The sequence below is a fragment of the Neodiprion lecontei genome, chromosome 2, assembly GCF_021901455.1.
Source record: "Neodiprion lecontei isolate iyNeoLeco1 chromosome 2, iyNeoLeco1.1, whole genome shotgun sequence".
Lineage (NCBI taxonomy): Eukaryota > Metazoa > Arthropoda > Insecta > Hymenoptera > Diprionidae > Neodiprion > Neodiprion lecontei.
In genome coordinates, this window is record NC_060261.1 from 27,627,833 (window position 1) to 27,648,118 (window position 20,286).

At 38.3% G+C, this 20,286-nt stretch overlaps 1 protein-coding gene across 1 annotated transcript in view; it reads right to left on the reverse strand.

The window, feature by feature from the left end:
- Positions 1 to 197: 197 nt before the first annotated feature.
- LOC107222955 (collagen alpha-1(XI) chain) overlaps positions 198 to 20,286 on the reverse strand; it is a 152,346-nt gene continuing 132,257 nt past the window's right edge. The window contains exons 13-24 of the mRNA XM_046730649.1: positions 19,792 to 20,183; positions 19,216 to 19,224; positions 8,428 to 8,532; positions 7,586 to 7,847; positions 7,193 to 7,267; positions 6,808 to 6,902; positions 6,307 to 6,399; positions 5,497 to 5,619; positions 5,364 to 5,378; positions 4,511 to 4,708; positions 4,306 to 4,421; positions 198 to 2,279 (exon numbers count right to left, since the gene is read on the reverse strand). Of these exons, the coding sequence (XP_046586605.1) occupies positions 1,964 to 2,279; positions 4,306 to 4,421; positions 4,511 to 4,708; positions 5,364 to 5,378; positions 5,497 to 5,619; positions 6,307 to 6,399; positions 6,808 to 6,902; positions 7,193 to 7,267; positions 7,586 to 7,847; positions 8,428 to 8,532; positions 19,216 to 19,224; positions 19,792 to 20,183 (1,799 nt within the window). The 3' untranslated portion in view covers positions 198 to 1,963. The remainder of the gene's footprint in view (positions 2,280 to 4,305; positions 4,422 to 4,510; positions 4,709 to 5,363; positions 5,379 to 5,496; positions 5,620 to 6,306; positions 6,400 to 6,807; positions 6,903 to 7,192; positions 7,268 to 7,585; positions 7,848 to 8,427; positions 8,533 to 19,215; positions 19,225 to 19,791; positions 20,184 to 20,286) is intronic.

Genomic DNA, 20,286 nt, shown 5'->3' on the forward strand with positions numbered 1-20,286 from the left:
TTTGCCTTGCCGTTTTTACAGAAATTTACTTGTTCCACTACTGCTCCCCTCGAAAATTTTCCTTAATGTGTAAACTGATAAATATACAGACAGAGCATAAATCTAAACATCATTAAATGCCTAAATACAATTTAGCAATTTCATTTGATATCCGCATATCGAGTAGTTTTTTTTTTTTTTTCTTAATTAAAGGTGACCCGTCTTTTCAATTCTTATTCTTAGTTTTATTTTTCATTATGACAACCCTCCGAATCAATTGCTTTCAAGCACACGTAGGTACTTTTGCATTTTATTTATTTTATTGTTTTATACAAAAGATATAAATTTTAAGAGTCAATTGAAGGAAAGTAAGAGAACATAATCGGTAAAAAAAATTATGACTTGCATTGTAGATTTGGTTTTTCAGAACGTAACCATGACTTTTCTACAAAATTAAGTGTGATATCCGATAACTCCGCTTTTTATAACTTGAAAGTAAAATTTGTTATAGATTGCATACGAGAAATGAACTTGGCATAAATCTTTAACTCAATTCTCATCTTAATTTAAACGAATCTAAAGCTGAATAGTCAGGTAAACTGTGATTCAAATAAATGCAAGTGGGGTCACCTATGCTTACACTTAACTATGGCTTAAACGTGAACATTCATGCATACGTTATTGACTGTAACATGTAAATGCATCGATGGTAATTACGTATATGTATAATTGTATAAATATTTAATTTTTAAAACCTATGCATAATAGATATGCAGACGGTAGTGCATAAGTAGTTAATATTTTTTTCCCTAAGCCGACTCAAACAATGTTCAACAATTACTATTGATTTTTATTTCATTTTATTTTTTTTATCAATTTTTTTTTTTTTTTTTTCGTTTTAACGTCTTTCTTGCCGTGCTATAACTATGTCATACTGGACGTTTTATGTGATTAGGCAACATTCATATCGTATCATTAGTATGTATAATAACGACATGTCGGAATTCAATTTACTTGACAGTGAATGGAATTATTTTCTATTTCCCTGCAGTCGAACAGTTATATAGAAGACCTGGGATTAGTAATTTCCGACGATTAAAGATTACACGAGTAAATTTATTGATATGATGGCTGATATGACACGTTGAAAAATTATTTTTGAGACGATCAGTCTTTTATTTAAAACTGAAATTATTCAGAAAGCATACTCGCTATGTATTTAGATTATATTGATCATTTTCAAATGTGATTATTATTCTTCATGCGACATTGTTTATGCGGATTAAGGTTATTATTCTTGACAGTTATTTGCGTATTAATTTAGTTCTTCGAAATAGATCGAATTATCAGCGAAGAACTCGCACTCAACGACGTTCATTTTTATCCAGCATAAAAATATTCTTCATTCCAGATTCGCCATTGCGGTCAAAATCTTTAACCGAATTCAAAAAGTTTTAAACAAAATAATTTGCGCTTGCCATTTTTTTTTATCACGTTTTTCGTCAAATCTAACATGTATTCCAATTATTTTTTTTTACCAGACTGTGTGCTTCGATTTATTTCGCAAATTTTCTTCAACAATTTTTGAGATGCAATGCAAAATTGAAATGCAAACTCTTACGGAACGTGTTTTTTCTTCATTTGATCAATATTTCTTAAACTCCAGAGTTTAAAATCAATATGATTTCCTATTTTATAGAAAATAGGAATCATATCATCATCTTTGATATGTTCTTAAATATGCGAACAGATTTCAGTCGATTAGATTCTTTGTTGTCTGTTTGCTCCTCGTTTTTCAACTCACTACTATAATCTCGCCGCATACTTATAACTTATACACGATTCTCGTTGTAACGAATAGATATTCTCATCTCTTGAGTACGAGTTCTGTACAGTTTCTTTAAATTAGAATTGACGTTTCCATAATTTTCCTTCTTTCTTCTTTCTTTCTTCCTGGTAACTACCTGGTATTAAATTTCTGGGATTAATATTCCATCAGTTCCGCCAAGTGTCTGTTGTAATCTTCTTCGGACAATTCTACATCGTCATCTTCCATAACGTCAAATTGCTCTTCGTTATCTACATCCCTGCGACGTCTAGACGTCTGTGTAGTCACCTCCACGCACAATAGAGCGAATTTACTATCGCACGAATATCGGATCTGTTCCAGAAGCCGCTCTCCGTTCAACGGAGAACCCAATCCGTAACGATCCGAGCTACTGGTATGCCAAGCATCGCAGTAAGTGTCCATCGCCCTTTCGCCATACTTGTGCGATCCGTGCCAAGCGACTTTTTCAGGCCTGGAATAAATTCGCAGGTATTTACTTTTCATCATATTCGGTGATATAAGCAAAGTATTGTTTTCGGTCGAAAAGTTTTTATAATTTCAACGAATCGCAACGTTTTCGGAACTATAGAATCCGAAAAAACAGGTTTCTAGAAAAATGGTCTCTCGGTTTGTCCGACAAACTCCCGCGATGATCTTAGAAACGGTTCGTTGAAAAAATTTTAAACTTATAGGATTTTACAACGAAATGACGGGCATGAAAAATTGCCATGTCCCGTTTAATTAGAACTTCCGGTTCTACCGGAAATAAATCGATTTTCAATATTTCACCGACCTCGTTACTTTTTCTGAATAAACGATTATATTTTTCCCTGTTTATATATTTATTTAGAAAAAAAATGTGTAAATTTTTTGTTCTTTGAAAATTTTTTTTTTAATTTTTCTTTCAAAACTTATTCATTTGGCTGTCAAGTCCTATCAGTTTGAGATTTTCTATTCGGCCGTTTTCGGGATCATCGCAGAAGTTTGTCGGACACACCGATAGATTCTTCTCTTTTCATGCGATGCTGATGAAAAATACCGCGATAAATCTGTTTTTCTTCACTCAGTTTTAGGATCTTTATTTATTTGCGCAAAAGAAATTTTTTGACATCTTATATTATACGCATGCCGACAGAAGTTTTCAGAAGGATTTGTGAATCGGCTTGGGAAGTATTCTTTTTAAAAATTTGCGCTTTCGGAAAAATAAATTGTATGCCGTGAAAATTCGTAGTCATCTTTCACGTTTTCAATCCGTTACTGTTTTGTAGCTCATAAAATCGATCAGTAGATTTAGAATCTATTGTTAAAAATATAATACTGTATGAAATTTACGGTGTATACAACATTCCCATTTTCCCCACTAACTCGCAGAGCATTCTTGTAAACAATGAAATAGAGTATGTATAATTGTATATAATTTATAATGTCTTTTCAAGAACTGGGCTTCAACTTTAGTATGGTGTACAATTCCCTGAATCTATGAATCCGATGCGAAATTCTCTATTTTGAATGAAAAGATGTTTTTTAAAAGTTTATTTAAAAAAAATAAGAGCAGGAAGTTGTTATAATCACCCCAGAAATGAAAGTTTTCGTTCCGACGTATATGTGAATGTTAAGTTATTAGAATAAATATATCAAAAATGAATAGGATATTGTCTTCCAGATAGTTTGATGTATTTTGATGATTTCGGACGAAATCTACGCGGCTCTTTTCAACCCAAAATTGACTCAATTTTGAATGTCATCGGTCATAACATCAAAAAACAAATAATCATTACGATATCTCGAAAATGGTTCGTCGAATTTTGATGATTTTAGTCTGAATCAACGCGGTTTTCTTTAGTTTAAGATGAACTAATTTTTGAATTTCATTGGCTCAGCAGTTTTAAAGTTATTTGAACAAAGACAGTTGAAAAAAAATGACATCTCGCAGATGAATTTTTTAAAACAGGCTAAAAGTTAATAATAAGTTTAAAATTTTCTGGTCTCAGTCGACAACGCTCTTCTTAGCCTCAAATTACCTCAGTTTTGAATTTCATCCGTACAGTGGTTTAGGAATTATTAACACTTCTGATAACTTGCATAGCTACGAATAAGTTTAAATTTTTTCTTTACAGATTTTGACAGGAAGAAAAAACTATTTTTCTTCCTTTTTTATTGATTGCTCGAATTGGAATATTGAAATGTGTTATTTTCGTAATACTTCCGCCTATCGAAGTAAATTTTTAAACATTTTGACGTTCAAATTCTGCTTTAAAGAAGTCCGAGGCAACTGACAATCGATTCATTCGAAAGCGTGTTTCACGCGGGTTTTAAAATCTTAAATACAAAGGCGAGGCTGTAAAAAAGAGATGATTCTGATTTAAAGAGTTGAATGTAACGAAAACCAATCCGAGTCCAATCGAAAGTTTTAGAATGTTGATACCTATATGTGAAATGATAAACAATTCGTTATTAACTCCAGAAATTTTCGAAATCGATAACTTAAATACTCGTACCAAGAGAAATCTGTGAGGATATTTTTTCCACTGAAGCTGTAGATTCTCGGGCTTTGCGAAAAGTAGGCGCCGTCTCCATTGAACATTTCCTTCCAGGAATTGAACAGGACGTCTCCCTGAAATTGTAATCATAATTATTGATCAATTGATATTCTCGCATTGATAAGCTGCCGGTTATGGAGCCGCTTACAAGCGATAGTCATACCTTGGTATTCACGATCGGCAGATCTCGGTCGGCGAATCTGACGATGCTGTCCACATTTTGTACCCTTGAGCTCAAAAACGCCCGGAAAGTGCTGCTCCTGAAGCCAGCTCGCCTCGATTGTCGGTAGCAGGAATAATCCGCGCCCCGAATTCCATGCATGTCACCGGTAATTGGCTCGTTTAGTGCAGCCATTCGCAGCTAAAAAAAAAAAAAACCGAATTATTTTAATTTTTTGGGCCATTGTTTTTCAGAAAGGCAAAAAAGAATGTACTTGAATAAATAATGCTGTGAGATTGAATTGTCGTTGATATAATTATGAATCCTATAACCAAATTGCCAATCTGGAAATTGTGGCTGCAGTTCATCGAGCTCTGAATTGTTAATTTTTCAGTTTTTCTTTTCTTATGCAAAGATTACGATACAAATTTATATAAGCCTCTTGAGATGTAGTGTTAAAGTATCGAATTGCCATAAATTTCCACGGTATTCACGATATCAAATTTTCTGATATTTGTCATTCTACTATGAAAATTTCCCAAATGAGTCGAAATAAGCTTTGCTAAGTCCGAAGTTATTTTTTGCACCGTTTTGATTTTGTTATTTTCTTTGAAAAATTTACTGAAGACATTCGTGTATGCAATACAAATAAATGTTGTAAAATTCTATTTCAACACAATTTGGAAGACTTTTTTAAACGATATAACGATTTTTAATGTCTCAAAGGTTTTGCTGTATCCGTTTTTGTTGAACGATGCAAATTTTTGTTTCGATATCAAAAAGAACAATGACTGTCTGTCAATGATACAATTTATCGTGACATTAGAATTGATATTATAATTGAATTCAGCCTTACCATTTTCGGGTACCACTGAGCAGCGGACGAGGGAAGTAAATATGTTTACGTTATTCAATAAAGCCGTGTGACGTCATGTTATTCCGTGAGTTATTAATTAACAAAATGATTGATTGCATTGTTGAAAACTCACCCCTGTACCGTCTGTCTTCAACAGGATTTGATTCACCAAGTTTGAAATCTCGAACGGTGGTTTTATCGGGGGTGGAGCCGTCGTTGGTGGGGCTGGCGTTGTGATTGGTAGGAGCGATCCGAGCTTGAAAAGAAAACAATATGTACTTCACGTAGGCATACAATATGCAGGGTGAATTCCTAACGACTGCACGGTCCGTCGTCTTCTAAAATTTAATGCGCACGCGCTACAATCCGAGAGTAACTGTTCGCCAGGATTACCAACCGTCATGAATTTAGCCGATGTAATGTTCATTGATAGGTTCTCAGTGGCTCACTATTTTTCTGGAATCAAAACTGGAACGAGTTTCTTCTCGAAGCAAATTTTATACGCCGATTGACTAGCGACGCAAGTGCCAGGAGAAACAAATGATACGTTGATTATGGATACATAAAATTTCTGTAGAAAGAAAGCTTGTTTGCATATTCATTCCAAAAAATATAGTGAGTCGCTCGAAACCTATTAATGGATATTACTGTACACTTAAAATTTTTTACAGTTGTCGGTGCCGGTTGTACCCGATTCATAACTGTCAAAATTTATGAAGTTAGAGAGAGTTGGTCGCTCAGGGAGATAGTAGCTCTCGGACTGTAGCACGTGCGTATTGAATTTTAGTAAACGACGAACCATGCAGTCGTTAGGAAATCACTCTATATACAACTTAGGCAAGAAACTGTGGGGGATTATTGTGAGATCTTTGACGTGTTCAATTGGATAAGGTTTGGCCCTGCATAAGCAATGTTTCATGTTATTTTTGACTGGTATACTCACAGCAATGTACTGCCATCCGTTATTCACCCTGACAAGCAGAGCTTCTTCGTCAATTATGTACGCCAATGTGCCGACTTGACTGACTGCTGACATCTGTGGAAGCAACACGCATGTGTATAAATTGGGGATAAATTGGGGGACATTTGACGTATTTGTGAGTAGGTATTATAAGTCACGATAATTTCACTATCATCCAAATTACTTTCCAATTCTCTTACGACCTCATCTAAATTTACACAACATAGCTAATTTGATAATCATTTCATTGCTCGAAATGATTCGTTATATTTCATTGCTAGATAAGTCTTTTCCTGTATTTTTGTTTTTTTTAACTCGCAGTTATTAACACCACGATGGCAAGAATATGAAACATTTTAGACATCTTTTTTTACACGAGGTAGTAATTAAAACTTGTTTCTTCAAAACAACAAGAATCCTGGGAAAATTTTCATTATGCAGACGATAATTTTTTCTAGGGATTAATGCAACCAGTATCGGTACCTTGGTCATGGCTTCTGTATTTTGGAATGTCACAGCACCAGGAACAATTTTTGTTGTACTTTCCGGTGGACCTCGCGTTGACACGGTACCGGATCCTGAAAACCAAAACCAATATATTCAAGTCCCGGTATCCGAGTATGTTAAGAGGTGAAATTGCATATTAGTTCAACTAACTCCACATGGTATTCGGTTTTCTTAAAGTATGCATGAAGACATCGTGGAATAAGATAAGCAGATCGGTTCTATCGCATGTCTGGCTATTCCAAAGAAACTGAATATCTGATGGAGTTTTTCGACCGTGGACTCAACGGCAGATCGTCCAATACTACATATTCTCTTTCATTGCGCATTAAATACCGTACTTGCAATCAATTAAACACTTTACCGTAGTGTTCTTTGAGCTCCTTGAGCTGTTTAAGCTCTCGGAGAGCCTTTATCTCGTCCAAACTGCTTCTCGGTCCTTGAAATGTAGCATGAAACAGTGATGGTATGGTTTAGAGCGACTTGAATCGAAGCGTAAACGCCAGATGGCCTCGATCATCGATAAAATTTGATGAAAGAAAAAAGTGAGATTCGTCAACTTTAGGCACTAACAGTAAGACAAATGAAAAATGATGTATATCAACCTTTCGCACAAAAATTTGCTAACACTCATGAACGTGACAAGTGACATCAGTTTTTAAATCCAACAGCATCTAGGTACTGTTACATGAATTGGAACTGAACAAAAAAAACTTCCTTAAAAAATGAGACACTCCACAGAATGTTGTAGGTATACCTTGTCTAGATCCGTAACGGCTGTCTCCCCGGTCCATAAAGATATGACCTCGCCTGATGCCAGGTTCTCCCTTCTGGCCGATGAAAGATAATCCGGGTGAACCTGGGGGACCCGGAGGTCCTGGTGGCCCAGGAACTGGAATGTATTTTCCTAGCGACGGCGGACCTGCGGGACCAGGTGGTCCTGAAGGACCTCGCTGACCATCCCGACCTGGCTGACCAGGAGTCCCGGGTGTTCCAGCATCTCCTTTGTCCCCTTTGACCTATTTTCGTTGTAGTTCAATTGTGGTTAGAGCTTGGAAGGGATTTATAATCACGAGTGTGAAATGAATACAGTTTATCCTGTAGAAGAGAGATGAAAGTGACACGAAACGGACTAAAAAAGACGATTCAAAACCACTTGAACTTCCGAAGACTTTAATGGATATTAGAGGATGCTGAAAGGCTTGGTATGATTTCTAACCATTGAAAAGACTCCAAAAGTCCGCGTGCACTTTAAAAATTTAACTAACTGATGCACGTAGGCTTGTGTGTGGAATGAATCGAAGAAGCGCTATTGGCGAGCATTACTTTGAGTGCACTCAAGGTTGCGTGAAGTCATTTGAAGTGACACAAATTTATTTCTCATACGTAACGTCTTTTATTTTATTTATCATTTTGTAGATGTAAAGTCAACAGTTCTGATGTAGTTACGTCCGACCAAAGAATGATCAATCCCTGGTTGTTGAATTATTGCATAAATTATTTCAAAAATTCCTGGGTGATCTAAACGAGTGTCGAGTCGAGTCTTGTGGGAATGAATCGGTTCATCGCATCAATCAAATTCACATTATAAGTACTCACTCCAACGGAAAGTCCGTAGGGACTCGGAGCGCCTGGTTCGCCCTTATCACCCTTGGATCCCGTCCCACCTGGATTACCGGGAATTCCTGCTGGACCAGGCCGACCCTGTTGGATTCAAATAGCGAGGATGATAACTGATATTCTGTGATGGATAGAAGATGAGATTTTTTCCGTAAAAGTAAAGAAGACATTTTTTGTTCATCTTTGTTACATCTCCACGTAATTCATCATCAAAATGCACAGTTTAGTCGTCAAAGACCATGATTATTTGACGAAATTGGAGACACAAGGGAACCGCATTTAAGGAAATTTCCATTGGCTTCAAACTAGTTTTATGTGTGTATACCATAAAGGCCAAGTACTGTTAGTGTAACGCAATAATAAGAACTTCAGGCGCAGAACGATATAGTTCATTCCGTTATAACTCTCAACTGTATGAGATTAAAGATTTCTTACGGTAACTAGTCGCAGCTAATCCCAGTAATCGAACATGAAATGGGACACAATTGCGAAATTGAATAATGGTCGACAACTTGCCGACTGACAATTCGTTTGCAACATCTGAAAAGTCCATCACTGATACGTTGCTGTAAAATTGAATGTTGACTTCACTTTCATCCAGTAGCCAGAGATTATTTTACTCTCCCACCAGCTAAAAAATATATCTTAGAATTTGGTATAAGAACTTTGTGCGCTTTGTGCGTATTGCTTGAAATGTTTCAAAATATAAACAAATTACAGAAATACTGTATTACACCGTTAGTTGGAATACAGTTATTGCCCTTCCATGCGAGAAAGCAGAGAGGAAAGTACAACACCACTTCTTCTTGTGTGCCGGTGCATAATTATTTGTTTATTGATGTTATCCGATTTTTCATGGAATCTTACTGTAATGTCCTTTAGATACTATTGGTGTATAACAGGAATTTTGTAGTCTTGGAAATGTTTGCCCAACGAGTATCTGCTGTCTAGATGTGACGCGGCTTTAATCAGTGCTTTCTGTAGTTGGTTAGAGGGTGTAGATGTGTTTTAAAAGCACTGCCCCAAGCCATGATGCCATATTGAATGACGGAGAGAACTAGAACATAGTATATCTGTCATCTAGTTTTAATCTGGTGATTGGATTACATAAATATATTGAATTGCCAAATTTTATCGAAAACTGAATGTTAATTCTCGCATGATTAGAACTCTCTTAGATCAATGTTGGCATCGTTCCATGTTTTAGTGAGGACGATGACGTCGAGGTCTAGAACAAGTTCTGTTAGGAGGACTAATAGTTCGTCGGCATGTTTATTTGAATTTCTGATATTGAGGTGTAGTATTTCGAAGTTATCGATTATTTTTACATTGTTTTATAGTGTTAGTATATCCTTGTGAACATACGTTTCCAATTGTATGCATAGATCGATTTGTTGGTACGGGATTTCCATGGGCGTTGACTGAAGAATATCAAAACAGTTGCTCTTATGGGCTTTGGTGTGACAACCGAAAATCGTCGTGCGCTTGCGCCCCTTGAGATGTTCCAACAATAGAGTTTAGAGCTTATTGCAGAACATCAGAGAGTTACCGATTTCGACATGATGCTGGCTGCATTCACCTTCCGAGCAACGCTGTCTTCCCAATGGTAAGTCCAATCCAATACTTAGCCTGTGTGTACTTAACGACTTGTCGGCGATACAAGGAATTATTAATGAGAATGAATTTCTTCCAAGATTCGGAGCAAAACAGTGATTTAACTAAAGTATAGGTACCCGGGAGAAGAATGTTCATTGTTCATGAATAATAATAGATCATGAATAATCAATCAATCATGAATAAATAATAAATCAGATGTAATAATAATGCAGAGACCTAAAAGTATATATGTATACTACGATATTAAGATATATGATCCATTTACGATGAATACGTGATAATACAAATTTGATAATTTTCTATTGGACAAACTAGATTACCTACAATAATACGTCTATAATATAAAAATAGAAGAATTATTCATTTCTAAACAGGGTTCTATTCGACACGCGCTCGATTATTCCATAACATTAATAATCATAATTATTCCAACAACTTTTCATTTGCTCTCTCGATCTTGAATTTTCGTGGGCATAGAATCGAAACGCTGTTTTAGCTATTCGCAAGTGGAGTATGTACGTTGGGTAGAGAAGCAGAATTATTTTTCGAGAAGTGTTCGTATGGAAAAAAATTCAGAGTAACTGTGATACATCACGGATGCGCTAATTTTGAACGAGATGAAATGGATGCTTCGTATATAAGACAGTATTTAACGCTGCGTAGTGGTTTAAAGACCTAGAAAGGTGATAGGGAGAGAAAGAACGACGCTTCTTAACACTTCGAGTGTATTTTAACACACATTTGAAAGATACGAGCGAAATTTTTCATCATCCAACTGTCGCAGAACGGCAGCGTTATTAGCCAACCCGTTCACTGAAGAATATATCTGCAGTCAACGGCTGACCATCGAAGGGACTGGTCGCTTGAGTCTGGAATCAGCAGGAGAGATAAAGTGTGTATTTCTTGTATGAAACGTGAAAACTAAAATCATTATACATCATATCATATCATCATACATCATACATCGTACATCGTACATCGTACATCATACATCATACATCATCATACGTAGTATTACAGTTCGAAACCAAAGTTTGAATTTTCGGATGTTCGGAAAGTGACGTCACCAATCTAAAATCGGCTAGCCGAGTTCCTCAGTCGGGTAACAACCGCGCAGTAGAGCGGACGGATGAGAGTCGCGCTCCGCAAATTTCGAGTACCGGGTTCTCAACCTCACGGATCCCGCGCTTCGGGCCGCTACGTATTTCGAGTACCGGGTTCTCAACCTCACGGATCCTGCGCTTCGGGTCCGCTACGCGGTGAAGCTCGACTTCCAGGACAAGCGCTCCGTAGTTCCTGGTTCATGTTTACAATAAATTATTTCAATTCGTTTTTCGCGCAAGCCGAAATTCAGTAGCTGTCAGTCCGCTAATAAAATTTCTCGACTTCCAGGATAAGCGCTCCGTGGTTCCTGGTTCATGTTTACAATAAATTATTTCAATTCGTTTTTCGCGCAAGCCGAAATTCAGTAGCTGTCAGTCCGCTAATAAAATTTCTCGACTTCCAGGATAAGCGCTCCGTGGTTCCTGGTTCATGTTTACAATAAATTATTTCAATTCGTTTTTCGCGCAATCCGAAATTCAGTAGCTGTCAGTCCGCTAATAAAATTTCTCGACTTCCAGGATAAGCGCTCCGTGGTTCCTGGTTCATGTTTACAATAAATTATTTCAATTCGTTTTTCGCGCAATCCGAAATTCAGTAGCTGTCAGTCCGCTAATAAAATTTCTCGACTTCCAGGATAAGCGCTCCGTGGTTCCTGGTTCATGTTTACAATAAATTATTTCAATTCGTTTTTCGCGCAAGCCGAAATTCAGTAGCTGTCAGTCCGCTAATAAAATTTCTCGACTTCCAGGATAAGCGCTCCGTGGTTCCTGGTTCATGTTTACAATAAATTATTTCAATTCGTTTTTCGCGCAAGCCGAAATTCAGTAGCTGTCAGTCCGCTAATAAAATTTCTCGACTTCCAGGATAAGCGCTCCGTGGTTCCTGGTTCATGTTTACAATAAATTATTTCAATTCGTTTTTCGCGCAAGCCGAAATTCAGTAGCTGTGAGTCCGCTAATAAAATTTCTCGACTTCCAGGATAAGCGCTCCGTGGTTCCTGGTTCATGTTTACAATAAATTATTTCAATTCGTTTTTCGCGCAATCCGAAATTCAGTAGCTGTCAGTCCGCTAATAAAATTTCTCGACTTCCAGGATAAGCGCTCCGTGGTTCCTGGTTCATGTTTACAATAAATTATTTCAATTCGTTTTTCGCGCAAGCCGAAATTCAGTAGCTGTCAGTCCGCTAATAAAATTTCTCGACTTCCAGGATAAGCGCTCCGTGGTTCCTGGTTCATGTTTACAATAAATTATTTCAATTCGTTTTTCGCGCAATCCGAAATTCAGTAGCTGTCAGTCCGCTAATAAAATTTCTCGACTTCCAGGATAAGCGCTCCGTGGTTCCTGGTTCATGTTTACAATAAATTATTTCAATTCGTTTTTCGCGCAATCCGAAATTCAGTAGCTGTCAGTCCGCTAATAAAATTTCTCGACTTCCAGGATAAGCGCTCCGTGGTTCCTGGTTCATGTTTACAATAAATTATTTCAATTCGTTTTTCGCGCAAGCCGAAATTCAGTAGCTGTCAGTCCGCTAATAAAATTTCTCGACTTCCAGGATAAGCGCTCCGTGGTTCCTGGTTCATGTTTACAATAAATTATTTCAATTCGTTTTTCGCGCAAGCCGAAATTCAGTAGCTGTCAGTCCGCTAATAAAATTTCTCGACTTCCAGGATAAGCGCTCCGTGGTTCCTGGTTCATGTTTACAATAAATTATTTCAATTCGTTTTTCGCGCAAGCCGAAATTCAGTAGCTGTCAGTCCGCTAATAAAATTTCTCGACTTCCAGGATAAGCGCTCCGTGGTTCCTGGTTCATGTTTACAATAAATTATTTCAATTCGTTTTTCGCGCAAGCCGAAATTCAGTAGCTGTCAGTCCGCTAATAAAATTTCTATAACTTTATAATTTTCTCATAATCTTTTTGGTAGAATATGTCGATAAAAAAATTATATTAAACCTCACACATTATTTTTGATTTGTTCTCATGCTGAAAATATTTATTAGTATGCGAGGTATAACTCGAGGTGGTTGGCGGTGGTCGTTGGAGGTGGTTGAGGGTGGTTGCGGGTAATCTCAGTGATTCAGGAGGAGGAGGACGAGGATTTGTGCTGGGTGAGTAAAACACTTTTATAACATTTGATGGCAATTGTAATTATATTTCATCTGAAATATTACAAACTTGTCGGGTTTACAATAAATTATTTCAATTCGTCTTTCGCGCAAGCACATATTCAGTAGCTATGAATAATCTTATACAATTTATTATATAATTAATTAATTGAATAATTACATGAATCCTTACACAATATTTTTGATGTGTCCCTATACTAAGAATATTCATTACTATTCCAGGTATAACCCGAGGTGGTCGGAGGTGGACGAGGAGGAGGACGAGCTGGACGAGGAGGAGGACGAGCTGGACCAGGAGGAGGCGGGGTGGGTCGTGGGAGAGGGGAGGAGTGGCAGGGAAGGGGGAAAGAGGTGGGTGGGGAAGGGGGAAGGGGGAAGGGGGAAGGGAAGGGGTTGGGTAGGGTTGGGAGGGGAAGGGCGGGGGGGTGAGGGTGGGCGGGAGGGAGGGAGGGAGGGAGGTAGGGTGGGAGGGAGGGAGGGCGGGAGGGAGGGAGGGTGGGGGGAGGGAGGGGGGGAGGGAGGGACGGAGGGAGTCCGGGGGGGTGTGTTCTGCATTAACTTTAATGGGCTCTAACTAGCATCCGTCCTCCACACTCTACCCTCCCTCCCTCCCCCCGCCGCCCCGCCCTCCCTCCCACCCTCCCTCCCTCCCCCCCGCCCTTCCCCTCCCCTCCCAACCCTACCCCACCCCATCCCTCCCCTTCCCCCTTCCCCCTTCCCCCTGCCCCGCCCACCTCCCCCCCCCCCCTTCCCTGCCACTCCTCCCCTCTCCCACGACCCACCCCGCCTCCTCCTGGTCCAGCTCGTCCTCCTCCTCGTCCACCTCGTCCTCCTCCTCGTCCAGCTCGTCCTCCTCCTCGTCCACCTCCGACCACCTCGGGTTATACCTGGAATAGTAATGAATATTCTTGGTATAGGGACACATCAAAAATATTGTGTAAGGATTAATGTAATTAATCAATTAATTAATTATATAATAAATTGTATAAGATTATTCATAGCTACTGAATATGTGCTTGCGCGAAAGACGAATTGAAATAATCTATTGTAAACGTGACAAGTTTGTAATATTTCAGATGAAATATAATTACAGTTGCCATTAAATATCATAAGAATACTAATTAATTAATTAATAATATAATAAATTGTACAAGATTATTCACAGTTACTGAATATGTGCTTGCACGAAAGATGAATTGAAATAATTTATTGTAAACCCGACAAGTTTGTAATATTTCAGATGAAATATAATTACAATTGCCATTAAATATCATAAGAATACTAATTAATTAATTAATAATATAATAAATTGTACAAGATTATTCACAGTTACTGAATATGTGCTTGCACGAAAGATGAATTGAAATAATTTATTGTAAACGTAACAAGTTTGTAATATTTCAGATGAAATATAATTACAATTGCCATTAAATATCATAAGAATACTAATTAATTAATTAATAATATAATAAATTGTACAAGATTATTCACAGTTACTGAATATGTGCTTGCACGAAAGATGAATTGAAATAATTTATTGTAAACCCGACAAGTTTGTAATATTTCAGATGAAATATAATTACAATTGCCATTAAATATCATAAGAATACTAATTAATTAATTAATAATATAATAAATTGTACAAGATTATTCACAGTTACTGAATATGTGCTTGCACGAAAGATGAATTGAAATAATTTATTGTAAACGTGACAAGTTTGTAATATTTCAGATGAAATATAATTACAATTGCCATTAAATATCATAAGAATACTAATGAATTAATTATTAATATAATAAATTGTACAAGATTATTCACAGTTACTGAATATCTGCTTGCACGAAAGATGAATTGAAATAATTTATTGTAAACCCGACAAGTTTGTAATATTTCAGATGAAATATAATTACAATTGCCATTAAATATTATAAGAATATTAATTAACTAATTGATAATATAATAAATTGTACAAGATTATTCACAGTTACTGAATATGTGCTTGCACGAAAGATGAATTGAAATAATTTATTGTAAACGCGACAAGTTTGTAATACTTCAAATGAAATATAATTACAATTGCCATCAAATGTTATAAAAGTGTTTTACTCACCCAGCACAAATCCTCGTCCTCCTCCTCCTGAATCACTGAGATTACCCGCAACCACCCTCAACCACCTCCAACGACCACCGCCAACCACCTCGAGTTATACCTCGAATACTAATAAATATTTTCAGCATGAGAACAAATCAAAAATAATGTGTGAGGTTTAATATAATTCTTTTATCGACATATTCTACCAAAAAGATTATGAGAAAATTATAAAGTTATAGAAATTTTATTAGCAGATTGACAGCTACTGAATTTCGGCTTGCGCGAAAAACGAATTGAAATAATTTATTGTAAACATGAACCAGGAACCACGGAGCGCTTATCCTGGAAGTCGAGAAACTTTATTAGCGGACTGACAGCTACTGAATTTCGGATTGCGCGAAAAACGAATTGAAATAATTTATTGTAAACATGAACCAGGAACCACGGAGCGCTTATCCTGGAAGTCGAGAAATTTTATTAGCGGACTGACAGCTACTGAATTTCGGATTGCGCGAAAAACGAATTGAAATAATTTATTGTAAACATGAACCAGGAACCACGGAGCGCTTATCCTGAAAGTCGAGAAATTTTATTAGCGGACTGACAGCTACTGAATTTCCGATTGCGCGAAAAACGAATTGAAATAATTTATTGTAAACATGAACCAGGAACCACGGAGCGCTTATCCTGGAAGTCGAGAAATTTTATTAGCGGACTGACAGCTACTGAATTTCGGCTTGCGCGAAAAACGAATTGAAATAATTTATTGTAAACATGAACCAGGAACTACGGAGCGCTTGTCCTGGAAGTCGAGCTTCACCGCGTAGCGGACCCGAAGCGCAGGATCCGTGAGGTTGAGAACCCGGTACTCGAAATACGTAGCGGCCCGAAGCGCGGGATCCGTGAGGTTGAGAACCCAGTACTCGAAATTTGCGGAGCGCGACTCTCATCCGTCCGCTCTACTGCGCGGTTGTTACCCGACTGAGGAACTCGGCTAGCCGATTTTAGATTGGTGACGTCACTTTCCGAACATCCGAAAATTCAAACTTTGGTTTCGAACTGTAATACTACGTATGATGATGTATGATGTATGATGTACGATGTACGATGTACGATGTATGATGTATGATGATATGATATGATGTATAATGATTTTAGTTTTCACGTTTCATACAAGAAATACACACTTTATCTCTCCTGCTGATTCCAGACTCAAGCGACCAGTCCCTTCGATGGTCAGCCGTTGACTGCAGATATATTCTTCAGTGAACGGGTTGGCTAATAACGCTGCCGTTCTGCGACAGTTGGATGATGAAAAATTTCGCTCGTATCTTTCAAATGTGTGTTAAAATACACTCGAAGTGTTAAGAAGCGTCGTTCTTTCTCTCCCTATCACCTTTCTAGGTCTTTAAACCACTACGCAGCGTTAAATACTGTCTCATATACGAAGCATCCATTTCATCTCGTTCAAAATTAGCGCATCCGTGATGTATCACAGTTACTCTGAATTTTTTTCCATCCGAATACTTTTCGAAAAACAATTCTGCTCCTCTACCCAACGCAGATGCTTCACTTGCGACCAGCTAAAACAGCGTTTCGATTCTATGCCTATGAAAATTCGAGATCGAGAGAGCAAATGAAAGGTTGTTGGAATAATTATGAATATTAATGTTATGGAATACATCGAGCGCGTGTCGATAATTGCTTGTATCGCCGGCAAGTCGGTAAGTACACACAGGCTAATTGCTGGCTTGAGCTTACCATTGCGAAGACTGTGTAACTCGGAAGGTGAATGCAGCCAGCATCATGTCGAAATCGGCAACTCTCTGATGTTCTGCAATAAGTTCTCCACTCTATTGTTGGATACATCCCAGGGAGCGCAAGCGCACGACGATTGTTACACCGAAGCTTATTAGGTGCAATTGTCTTTATATTCTTCAGTCAATGTAGGAGGTGTTTGGAGATGGTTGGCGGTGATTGGAGGAGGTCGAGGAGGATGAGGACGACAAGGATGACGAGGAGGACGATGGTGTTTGGAGATGGTCGAAGGTGGTTGAGGGTGGTAGAAGGTGGTTGAGGGTGGTAGGAGGTGGACAGAGATGGTAGGAGGTGTTTGGAGGTAGTAGGAGGTCGTAGGAGGTGATCGGAGGTGGTAAAGGAGGACGAGGACGACGAGGACGTGAAGGAGGAGGAGGAGAAGGAGAAGGAGGGAGATGAGGTGGAGGAGGAGGACGAAGGTCGTTGGAGGTGGTCGGAGGTGGTTGACGGTGGTTGGAGGAGTTCGGAGATAGTTCGGTGTGGTTGGCAGTGGACGCGGTTACGCTTCTTCTCGCGGGGATGATCGAGCTGATCGACATTCCTAAGTCGCAGTCGACACGTAGTCTTACGTACTCACTTTGTACCGACTCAATCTCAAGCTTTCATACCGACACTACTTTGGCTGCTACGAATGTCGGTGCGAGCCCGTTAGGTAGAGTCGATAGAGCAGAATCCTCCTACTCTCTCACGCCCACCTGTGCCCACTTACCCGCCGAAAACTAACTAAGATATTCAGACAATTTCTATCAGTTTTGTTTCGAAAGAATTGCCCGACCGCAAATTCCATGCCCTTATTTGTGAAGAATGTTACAAAAAGTTCCTGACAAAAGAACTTTCGAATTTTTAAATCGATTTTTACAACTTCTGAAACATTTTTTCAGAACAAAAAAATTGTTTTCGCCAAATACCTTCATAAATATAAGTTTCTGGCGACACGTGTGTTTATCAAAGTTATAGGTCTCGTCCAGATGCGTATTTTCAGTCTTTTACATTTTTTCACTCACCTGCATAATTTTTTGTTCGAATTGTTGAGCACACCTGAAATATAAGTCATATTTTCGTCCATAATAATTAAGCTGGCACTTATACTCCGATCAATACAAATGACTGTTTGATGTATCATTGCCACGGTAATGTTAGAAAAATGCGTATCCATGTTTCGGCATGTTAATTCCAAACTCGAACATCATCATTGCCTGTATCAGCAGGCGTTGGCATATTGCAACTACCGCACTTCTCTACCGTTTGCTGATGCGAGTATTTTTTTTTTTTATTCATCGTCGTATATACTTGCGTTGAATATCAAATAAAAACGAATAAAACCTAGTAGAAGTAACGAACTTGATTTTATGAGAGATAAACCGGCTAGTAATCGCATCATGCAAGTTATGTTAAAAGCGTCAACGTATTGACGATAATGGACGATAAAATATTAAATGAGATCAACTCTACTCATATTTATTGAACAAGTGTAACGCTCCAAAGCAATAGTGGAACCAAATATCGTTTGAATGCTACTATTGTTTGACGGTCATCATTATAATTGTATTCTCACTATATCGCTGTAACAAACTATTGCTGTAATTTGTTTACATGCTAAAACATGTCAAATAATACGGAAGGCGCGCACAGAGTTCTTATACCAAAACCTAAGATATAGTTTTCAGCTGGTGGGAGAGTAAAATAATCTCCGGCTACTGGATGAAAGTGAAGTCAGCGTTCAATTTTACAACAACGTATCAGTGCTGGACTCTTCCGGTGTTGAAAACAAATTTTCTGTTGACACATTGTCAACCATTATTGAATTTCGCAATCTTATGCCGATTCATGTTCGATTACTGGGATTAGCTGCGAATAGTAATCGTAAGAAATCTTTGGTCCGATACAAATGAGAGTTATAACGTAATGGACTATATGGATTAGCACCTGACAATCTTACCATTGCGTTACACAAGATCATTCTACTCACTCGTTATCAAATCTAATTAGCTAAACATCAAAGCCACTTACCTTTCCATTCTTTGGTAAGCATGTAAACGTATTTTGTGAGTAGTTATACAGTATTCAAAATATTTTGCAGCGTGAAACTCAAAATACATCAATGGCCAATGAAGCTCGCAAAGACCCATTTTAATTCTGTATGGAATTCTTAAATTCTGTGAATTTTCAAACGTTCCAGATCTCTTCCCACAGAAAAATCATAAGACTACAAAGCACTGAAGTCAAATTTCATCAGGAACGAATGTTTTCCTATTAAAATCGCTATTTTCCGGAAGTAACAATCATTATCAGATCGATACGCCGATATTCTCACCGAATTTTCCGAAACTAATTTCGAGCGTAATTTTTCATAAAAAAATACTACACGAAAGAATCATCAAAAATCTCCAAATTTAAACTCTGCACACTAAACTCGAAAATCAGAAAACCGGTCTAAAATTCTCATCATCACAAAATTTATCACCAAAATTTAATCAAGTCCTTGAAACTTTCTAGCGAAATGCAGTTATCTGGTGAAAATAGGAGTACCAACAAGAATTCGGGGCGACAAAAAAGTATGAAACAGCAGTAGTATTCAAGACTCACCATCCAGCCCGGCAGTCCAATTTCTCCAGTCGCGCCATTTTTCCCAGCGGGTCCAGGAGGTCCAGCCGGTCCCGGCGATCCTTGTTTCCCCTTCCTTCCCCTAGCGCCCTTTTCGCCCTTGATGGTCACGTAATCCCCAGGACCCGCAATGGCCGTCACTCCTGGCGGTCCTTTCTCACCCCGTTCGCCCTTCGTCCCGGGAGTCCCGCTGGATCCGGGGAGCCCGTCTTTTCCTGGTTCGCCCTTGTTGCCCTGAGGACCCTGGATTCCGTTGACCCCGGGAATACCGGCGGGACCCAAATCCCCTCGGTCACCCTTCTCACCCTTCGAGCCGAAATCACCCTTGAATCCCTGATCACCCTTGTCTCCTTTGTCGCCCTTCTCACCTGGATCTGTAAGTCCACAGTTTTTCGGAATGTTACATTTCAGTCGAGGTTTCGAGAGCACCAACAATTTTGAGATGTTATAAAGATTTTTTAGGATCGTGAAAAGCTC